This window comes from Lolium rigidum, chromosome 5 (assembly GCF_022539505.1).
Source record: "Lolium rigidum isolate FL_2022 chromosome 5, APGP_CSIRO_Lrig_0.1, whole genome shotgun sequence".
NCBI lineage: Eukaryota > Viridiplantae > Streptophyta > Magnoliopsida > Poales > Poaceae > Lolium > Lolium rigidum.
The window spans coordinates 233,919,715-233,929,390 of NC_061512.1; the positions used below are offsets into that span (position 1 = coordinate 233,919,715).

At 46.4% G+C, this 9,676-nt stretch overlaps 1 protein-coding gene across 1 annotated transcript; it reads left to right on the forward strand.

The window, feature by feature from the left end:
- Window positions 1–571: 571 nt before the first annotated feature.
- Window positions 572–2,657, forward strand: LOC124654932 (eukaryotic initiation factor 4A-III homolog A-like). The gene is made up of 6 exons (XM_047193908.1): window positions 572–852; window positions 1,326–1,572; window positions 1,647–1,835; window positions 1,922–2,209; window positions 2,323–2,409; window positions 2,544–2,657. The coding sequence occupies exons 1-6, from the start codon at window positions 593–595 to the stop codon at window positions 2,655–2,657; spliced, it is 1,185 nt and encodes a 394-aa protein (XP_047049864.1). The 5' UTR covers window positions 572–592.
- Window positions 2,658–9,676: the final 7,019 nt, after the last annotated feature.

Below are 9,676 nucleotides of genomic sequence, written 5' to 3' on the forward strand. Positions count from 1 at the left end.
TCATGCTGGCATAAGAGTTGCACATTAGTTGCAACTAGGTTGTAACTGAGATTTTTTTAAACGGAGGCAAAAGTTTTACCCCATGTATTAATTAAGAAGAGGGTGCTCGGTTTTTAGGAGAAAATCGAGCGTAAACCTACAACAATATAGCTAAGCTCATAGCAAAAGCACACCAACAACATCAAAAGAAAGCAAACCTTTAAACCAACTAGAACCGTGGATGACTGAAATTTAGTTAATAAGTCTGAATTGCCTTAAATTTAGACAAGTCCTTTTAAAAAGAAATTTAAAGTTCACGTCTCCTGGGACGACATTACTTACGCGTACGTGGACGTACTAGTGTAGGATACGTAATTATTCGTGCTTAGGATTATTCAATTTTGTTTCCGTGTAGGATAGATGGAAGAAAGTATGGGAAAATTTATGTCCGAGTCCGACCCGTATAGCTTAACAAACCGACCTTGGCTAGGGGCCCCGCCTCGATATATAAGCATCGCAACTCCAAAAAGAGCCGAAGCGCCAAAGTATTGCTCCGTTTCGACGCCCAATGACGACTACTGTGTTGTCCAGGCGAGGCTCTGGCGGTGGCGCCATGGACAAGAACCCTGACCTTACGTTCGAGGCTTCGCCGGACGTCGAGGTAGTCAGGAGCTTTGATCAGATGGGCATCCGCGACGACCTCCTCCGCGGCATCTACGCCTACGGCCTCGAGAGTCCGTCCGCCGTCCAGATGCGGGCCATCCTCCCCATCATCAGCGGCCGTGACCTGATCGCCCAGGCGCAGTCCGGCACCGGGAAGACCTCCATGATCTCGCTCGCCGTCTGCCAGGTCGTCGACACCACGGTTCGCGAGTATGTACTCCCAACTCGTTATATTGCACTTCTACAGAACTTACTTTGTTTCAACGTGTCGATCCGATGTTAATTTGGTGATGTTTCGATAAGAAGTTGTTTCGAGAGGATATGTAGTTGTTTGTCGGGGCGCAACGCAATTGAGTCTTTTGCAAAATTTCGTTATCTATTTATAGAGGGCTGGATAGTTCGATTCGATTCGACGAAAATCTTCATAGGTGACATTGTTAAAACTGTCGATTTAGTCAATACATATCTTTCTTTCTTTTTGAAACAAAGCCAGTACATATCTCATCTGAATTAATCCCTACTCCTAATCCTAATGTTGCGACGTTTCACAATCATTGCTTGGAAATTTCTTGTGACAAATCCGGCCTTTTGTAACATCTTTTCTTGTTAACACTGTATTTAGCATATGTTCTGAATACCAGAGCTGAAGTTAATATCCGATACTCCCTCCGTTCATTGTGTAGGGTGCAGGCACTGATATTGTCGCCAACTCGAGAACTGGCTACACAGACAGAGAAATTCATGCAGGCTATTGGCCAATTCATGAGCGTACAAGTCCATGCTTGTGTTGGCGGCAACGCAAACAGTATCGGTGAGGACATTAGGAAGCTCGACCACGGGGTGCATGCTGTGTCAGGAACGCCAGGCAGAGTCTGTGATATGATCAAGAGAGGGTCCTTGCGTACAAGATCAATCAAGCTCCTAGTCTTGGTTAGTTTGCTTTTCCTTTCCTCGTATTTATTCTTTTGTTTTAAGTTGGTCTTTCTTAACAAGCTTCACTATAGGACGAAGCGGACGAGATGCTGAATAAAGGGTTTAAGGAACAGATATATGATATCTACAGACATCTTCCCCCGGAGCTCCAGGTTGTCTTGGTCTCCGCAACTCTGCCCAATAACATTTTGGAGATAACCAGCAAGTTTATGACCGATCCGGTCAGGATCCTTGTAAAGCGTGATGAGTTGACTTCAGAGGTTAATATCACAACTTCCTTTGTTTCATTATATATGCATCAGGTTATATTTAGCACTTACATTTTCCATTAATTTATTGTTTGCAGGGCATCAAACAATTCTTTGTTGCTGTCGAAAAAGAGGAATGGAAGTTCGAGACACTATGTGATCTCTACGACACGCTGACAATCACCCAGGCCGTAATTTTCTGCAACACTAAGAGGAAGGTCGATTGGTTGACTGAAAGGATGCGCACGAACAATTTCACAGTATCGGCTATGCACGGTGACATGCCTCAGAAGGAAAGGGACGCCATTATGGCCGACTTCAGGTGTGGCGCAACTCGCGTCCTAATCACGACAGACATGTGGGCGCGAGGGCTGGATGTTCAGCAGGCAAGCATTGTTTGATATTTTAGCTCTGTCTTTTTATGTGGAGTATATATAAGTTGCAACATCCCCTAAAAAAAGTTGAATCATGCCTGACCATACGTTATTTACATCCTCAGGTCTCTCTCGTCGTAAATTATGATATCCCAAACAATCGTGAGCTATACATCCACCGCATTGGGCGATCTGGACGTTTTGGGCGCAAGGTAAGCTTGCATACATGCTCCTGCTGTAAAAATCCCTTGTCTGCTTAACAGATAAAACAAGTTCAGACCAAGTGCAAGTTGTTGCAGTTTCTATTTGCTGATTCTGATGATACGAAAAATCTTTCTGTCCGCAGGGTGTGGTGATCAATTTTGTACGCAAGGAGGACATCTGCTCATTGAGAGATATTGAGCAATTCTACAGCACGCAAATTGATGAGATGCCAATGAATGTGGCGGATCTGATTTGATCATACGGGAGAGGAAATCGCTAATCATTTTGCTTTGGCTGGAATTGTTTGGCGTAGATAGTAACTGAACATGGTGGGAATCATTGTGACTGAAATAGTTTGGGGTCCTGACAACTACTATATTTATGTTTCGATACCTTTCTTCTTTTATAAACAATGAGCCTCCCCTTGTCAAGAAATCACCAGTATTTTACACTAAACATGAAAAGCGAGAAGAGTAGCATAATCTCTACTTATTACATGCCCATCATGTGCTAGCAATACCACAAACAGTTTTGATAAGGTTCAGCAAACATACCATTGAGGCACCATCTTAAAAATGATCCAAAACACATCTCGAGAGCTTGAATCATATCCTCGACACAACAGGTGCCCCATCCATGCCTCCTAGAGTATGTTTTTGCAAGTACCTTCTTGATCCTCTCAACACTAGATTAAGACAATGCAGGATCACTTGGATAGTTTGTTTTAAAACAGGCTGCATTTCTCGTTTACCAGATCGCTCAACACACTACCACTACTCCCACAAAGAATTAGCTTGTGTTGCGATGATGGGAAGGAGTCAATCCAAGCTCCAGCAAGATCATGTATGCTGGTAGCCTTGCAAAGCAAAAAAAACACTGGATATGACTTGTTAAATCTGTTTTGGCAAAGCACAATTAAACATACTCCCTCCGTCCCAGGAAAGTTATCTCAGATTTATTAAAATTTGGATAAATTTTAGATGTATGTAGACACTATCTAGTATGCAGATACATCCAAATATAGATAAATCTTAGACAAATTTCATGGGATGGAGGAAGTAGATGATCAAGATTTAACATTTAGCTAGAAAAGTGACATTGATAAGCCTCTTCTGAACAAAAAATTTTCCTTTTTTTTGGGGGAATTCTGAATAAGTTTTCTTTTGTAAGAATATTATTAATGAGCATTAGCTAAAAACTTGGTGTGCACAAGTGTTATTGTCTTATTGATCTGAGATACAAATAGAGATCTCCAACTTTAAATTTATTGAACTTTCCTATTTTCCATCCTACCATGTCATGCTCATCATTTGGTGACACAGTGTCCACCATATTCTTCAGTTTTCACATTACTCTACAGTAACCAAAACAGCTCTTGTGTATATGACTAGCACAAATGCCCGTGCGTTGCAACGGGAGAAAAAAATAACAACACATGCTTCAGGTTGTAAGTGGCTCATCCCTTGGACACAAACGGATCTGCCGCTTCAGACACATATGCGATTACCGTTTTTTATGGCGGCTGTTTACGATCTCTAGTGGTTTTCGCGGCTTAGCGGTGTAGCGACATCCGCTTGATGTTATGTTCCTCGCACTTAGTGTGCTAATGCATTGATTGGTTCGATTCGCTTCACCTTGTTCCAGCTACACCTGGGCAAAGTTCGGGCCGGGCTGGGTTTCGGGCCGGGCTTTAAAAAGCCCGCGGGTAAAAAGTCAGGCCCGAGCCCGACCGTCGGGCCTGTAAATTAAGCCCGAACCCGTCCCGAACGAGAAAAAAGCCCGGCCCGACCAGGCTAAAATGCACAAAAATGAAGGCCCAAACCCGGCCCGGCCCGACGTTCGGGCTCAGATTTCAGGCCCGAACCCGGCCCGAAGTGCAAGCCCGACCCGGCTCGGCCCGGGATTTTCGGGCCGGGCTGCCCATGCCCAGATGTAGTTCCAGCGTCCAGCCGGAGTATGTCCACGCTCGTAACCCTGGGAAAAAGAACGCTTTCCATCCTCTGCATCAGGAGCGCGCCATGCATCCTCAGGGAACTCTAGGAATAAGCGAGAAAGTCATGTGGGTGGGGGCACCTTATCTTCTTGTCCGCTCCTCTCGCTTATTGTTTTCCCTTCTTCCTTCAGTTTCTTCTCCATGTCCTATCCCCGATAAACTCCATGTGAGGAAAGGAGGAACTCTGCCAGCTGTTCCTACCTCCAACGATCCCCGGTCACTACACTACTGTTGTGGCAAGCTCCGACGTTGCCAGATCTCCCCTTCACGTGTGTGTGTCTTGCTCAGATACCACTATCAACGACATTGCAAGAGGACATAGCTGAGGGGTCGTCGGTCGCCCCAATGTTCCCCATCACATCGAACGCCACCCTCCCCATCTTGCCGCAACCGCTACATGGGCATCCATCATTGCTGCCATGGGCGACCGATGTGGGGGGAGGCGGCTAGGGACAGTTGAAAGGACACGGATGTCGCCTAGAGGGGGGGTGAATAGGCGGTTTAAAACTTTTACGAGATGGGCTTAACAAATGCGGAATAAAACTAGCGTTTACTTTGTCAAGCCCAAAGCCTATATACTATGGTTCACCTATGTGCACCAACAACTTATTCTAAGCAAATGTTCACCTATGTGCACCAACAACTTAAGCTAAGCAATACAAGCAAGTATATGATAGCAAGATATATATAACTTCAAGCACGATGGCTATCACAAGGTAAAGTGCATAAGTAAAGAGCTCGGGTATAGAGATAACCGAGGCACGCGGGAGACGATGATTTATCCCGGAGTTCACACTCTTGCGAGTGCTAATCTCCGGTGGAGAGGTGCGGTTGCTTAGTGCTCCCGAACGCCACAAGAGGCTCACCTTGAGGTGTGGTTGCTCGATGCACACCAACGCCACAAAGGCCTCACCCCAAGATGCGGTACTCACACCACACACCGAACGCCACGAAGGCGCCTCACCTAAATCTCCGGTGACCCTCGCCACAAAGGCCTAGGTCACGGTTCCACTAAGGGATTTCCTTCGAGGCGGAAACCGGGCCTTACACAAAGATTGGGGCACACATCCACAACTTAATTGGAGGCTCCCAACAAATCGCCACAAAGGCGTAGAATCCATCTAGGGTTCCAAGAACCCAAGAGTAACAACCTTCTTGCTTTCACCACCACGAATCACCGTGGAGAACTCAAACCGATGCACCAAATACAATAGCGAGAACACCACAAAGATGCTCAAGTCCTTCTCTCTCAAATTCCAACAAAGCTACAAAAGCTATTGGGGGAATAAGAGAGGAAGAACAAAGGAATTCACAAAGAACACCAAGATCTAGATCTAGAGAGTTCCACTCACAAAGAGATGGATTTGATTGGTAGAAGTGTAGATCTAGATCTCCTCTCTCTTTTCCCTCAAATGGGGGCAAGAATCATGGAGGGATTGAGAGATAGTGCAAGCTTCTCTAGTTCAACAATGGAGGAGAGAGAGAGTGAGAGAAGCCACAGCCCAAGGAGGAAGAAGGGGGTATTTATCCCCCCAAGAAAATCGAGCCGTTGGGCAAAACTAGGGCCGGATAATCCGGCCTAAGTAAGGGCCGGATAATCCGCCCCCCCCCGGATAATCCGGCCTCAGGGACAAAACCTGGTCAAAATCCGGCCAAAAGTCCGGCCTCACATCAGACTTGCTTTTCTTCAGGTCCTTAGCCATTTTTCGAGGGGCCGGATAATCCGGCCCTGGGACAAAACCGGGACAATATCCGGGCAAATGTCCGGCCCCTATACTGAGCAGCAAATCCTTAGGTCCTTAGCCGATTTCGAGGGGGCCGGATATTTCCGAAATATCCGGCGCGAATATTCTGGAAAAATCCGGCCAAGCAAACTGCAGAAACACCAAAACTAAAACGGGCATAACTTTAGCATCCGGACTCCGATTTTGATGATCTTGGGCTTGTTTTGAAGCTAGGAACAAGCTCTATAAGATCATGCAGGAAACCATCATAGTCCAACAAGGGAGGATAGAAACAAATGATGAAAGGTTTGACCTATCTAAAAAAGACATACCGGTAAAACCTCCAATCTCGAAAATGCAACAAGTTGCCCGTGCAAAAACCATTCTTGATGAACTAGAGCTTGTCATGAGAATAAGCACAAGCTCTAAATCATCACATGGATAAGATCCAAATAATAACCAAGAAAGATGATGAACCAAACTCGAAAACGCAACAAGTGATCTATGCAAAATCCGTTTTCGATGAACTAGAGCTTGTCATGAGAATAAGCACAAGCTCTAAAACATCACATGGATAAGGTCCAAATAACAACCAAGAAAGATGATGTAAGGATGCAAAGGTTTGAGCTCTCTCCGAACGATACGATCGAGTTACTCACTCGAGAGCCCTCTTGATAGTACGGCAACTAAACTATAAACCGGTCTCCAACTACACTATGAGACCGGTGAGAAAGAAACCCTATCAAGAGCAAACCTTATACTTGCGCGTTCCACTTGAGCTTGATGACGACGATCTTGACCTCAACAAGATGGAACGCCTTTCTTGCTTGTGCTTGCTTGACGAAGTCTTGTAGATTGCCCCCCCATAAACCACCATGGGAGAGCTTCTTCTTCGGCGCATCTTCACATAACCATGACCACCATGTGGATTGCTCCCCCATAATCCACCATGGGAGAGCTTCTTCTTCGGCGCATCTTCACATATCCATGATCACCATATGGATGGCTAGACTCAAGCAAAGGATCTCTTCGAGATGGCTCATCTTGAACTTGCACTTCATTTCTTCATTCTTCATCATGTTGATGTCTTGAAGTAACTTGAGGGCTCACTTCATCTTCATCTTCAAGACATACTTGACACTTGATATCCTTCATCAATTTCTTCTTATTGCAACCTTGAAGCCAACATATGGTTCAAGAATTGCCTATGAACAACTCCTACAAATATAACTCAATGCAAACATTAGTCCATAGGGATTGTCATTAATTACCAAAAACACACATGGGGGCTCCATGCACTTTCAACAGTGTGTTGCCAGTAAATTGGCGGGAGCGGCAGGTCATACGTCCCAAGGGCATGGCGTGGGGCGGGCACCGGTTAGGATACTCGGAGATGAGGGAGGAATTTGGTGGTGTGTCGCTGGCCTTCGTGTGCGGGCCACTTACGCCCCATAAATTTGTTGGCGGGGCTTAAACGCTATTTAGGCAATAATTGGCGGCTGGCATATGCGGTCCTGCGGATTGCCACTGCAGTTGATAACGTGACACATGGTTAAACATAAACAAGAGCAATTGGCAGCTTTGGAAGTTCACTAAACCGTGTCTAAACATTTTAACAATTGAAGGAACAGTCTGCCACCCATTTTGATATTACAGATTTTAAGGCCACCAATTTGCTCATGCGCTTTCAATTAGACGAATGTGCTTTCAATTAGACACACCACCCGTTTGGCCTAGCAGGCCCATCCAGCCCGAGATGCCCTTTGTCCGATATCCTGCACGAGCCATGTAGCCCCCTCCTCGTTCTCCACTTCTTTCCCCACTCGCGCCGCCAACCCGAGCAAGAACACGTGCAGGCGCTTCCCACCTCCTGCTCCAGCTAGCCGAGCGCCGATGCTTGTCGCCGACGTCCGGGTCCTCCATCCGCGCGCCCCGCTGCAGCGGCATCCTCACCTCACGTCACCATCCTCTTCTCTCCCGCACAGCAATCTGAAGCTCTCCGCCGTCTCTAGGGAGACGAGCAACTCGAGCTCCCTGACATCTTCTTCTCTACCTCCGGCATGGAGCTCGTGGCCGAGCTCGCCTCTTTCGTCCGGGTCCGGGGCATGCCCTGCTGTCTCTGCCGCCTTCGGCACCCTGCGGCAACTGTCAGATCCTCTCTTATTGATTCACCTTGCTGATATGTAGCTAAATTTGAACCTATATAAATAGGTGTGACTCATTGTAAGGAAACAATGTGGGACTATTCAACTGATTTGATCGGTTTCTTTCCTGAACTTTTGTTGTTGTATTCGTACGCATAAAGAGCGAGTCTGCGCGTCGCGGCCCATCTGCGCGCTACGGCCCAAACGATGGCAAAGCACAAGACGAACGAAGCCATCCTCGGTTCAGAACGGTTTTTCTTCTGATTTAAGCGGTGGCAAACTGTATTATGTATTTTGGTGGGAGGGTAAAATCGTCTAAAATAAAGTTGGACGAAAATTCTGGCAGAAACCTTAGCTCCTTTATTATTAGGTATAGGTATAGATACAATCTCGTCTTTTTTTCCCTAAAAGGTTTTACCGTAACTTCTCTAGTAAAAAAAACCATATAATCTGGGAATCTATTTTGCCAATGATGAACCATTCACCCAAGTATCCTTCCAGAAAAGTATTTTCCACCATCATTTATATAGTGTTGCTGGAAGATTGAGAACAAGCAAGTGCGTATGGGTAGGGGCGTTTCCTGGGCTACCCACCTCGCGCGTAGGGGTTGGGCGTTCGGGTTGCTTCTGTAATTTCTATTGGTCCACGTGTTAAAGCCGTATGGTCCACCGTCCACCGAGAGATGGAACCTGATCCAGTTAACACCTCCCTCACAGTTGCATTAGCAACTCTACTCTCACACGCGACCTCTCCCTTCAGCCCACGCCACCATCCTCTTCCTCTCCCAATGGGTCGCTGCAGCTGCTCCATCTCCCAGCGCAGCGGCGACACTGCCGTCCCTCCCCTGGTGCCTCCTCTCACTCATCCACCGATTCCCACCCTCTCAGTCCCGGATCCTCTATCCCGGACTGACGAGCCCTTTTCCACCCCCATCCAAGATTCAACTAGGTTGTATCGACAAGGAAAGACGGCGAGGATCGAGGCCATTGGCGCTGGACTTCTGGCGGCGTCACTGACGGGCCAGAGGACTCCGGACGATGGGGAGTAGAACACCACCGCCGCGGCGGGGGAAACCCCTAGCGCTGTAGGTAATTATCTTCCCTCTTATTCATGTTTATCATTTCCTTCCTTTTGCCCATGGAACCAATTTTTAATTGGTTGAGTTTGTTGTTCCTCCCAACTGTTTCATCCAAAACTAATCGACTGCCCCAATTTCTATTATTTATGTTGTCAAATTTACTCATATGGTATAGAGCGGCTTAATTTGGGAGCAGATGCTACGAATTCTTACTTCAATGGCTGTTTTGGGTATTTATGAATCAAATTATTTGCCCTTACCAAATGAACCTGCAGATGCCATACCATACTTGCAAAGGTGCAGATACAGATGGATAGGAAGCTTTCCATGTTCAGT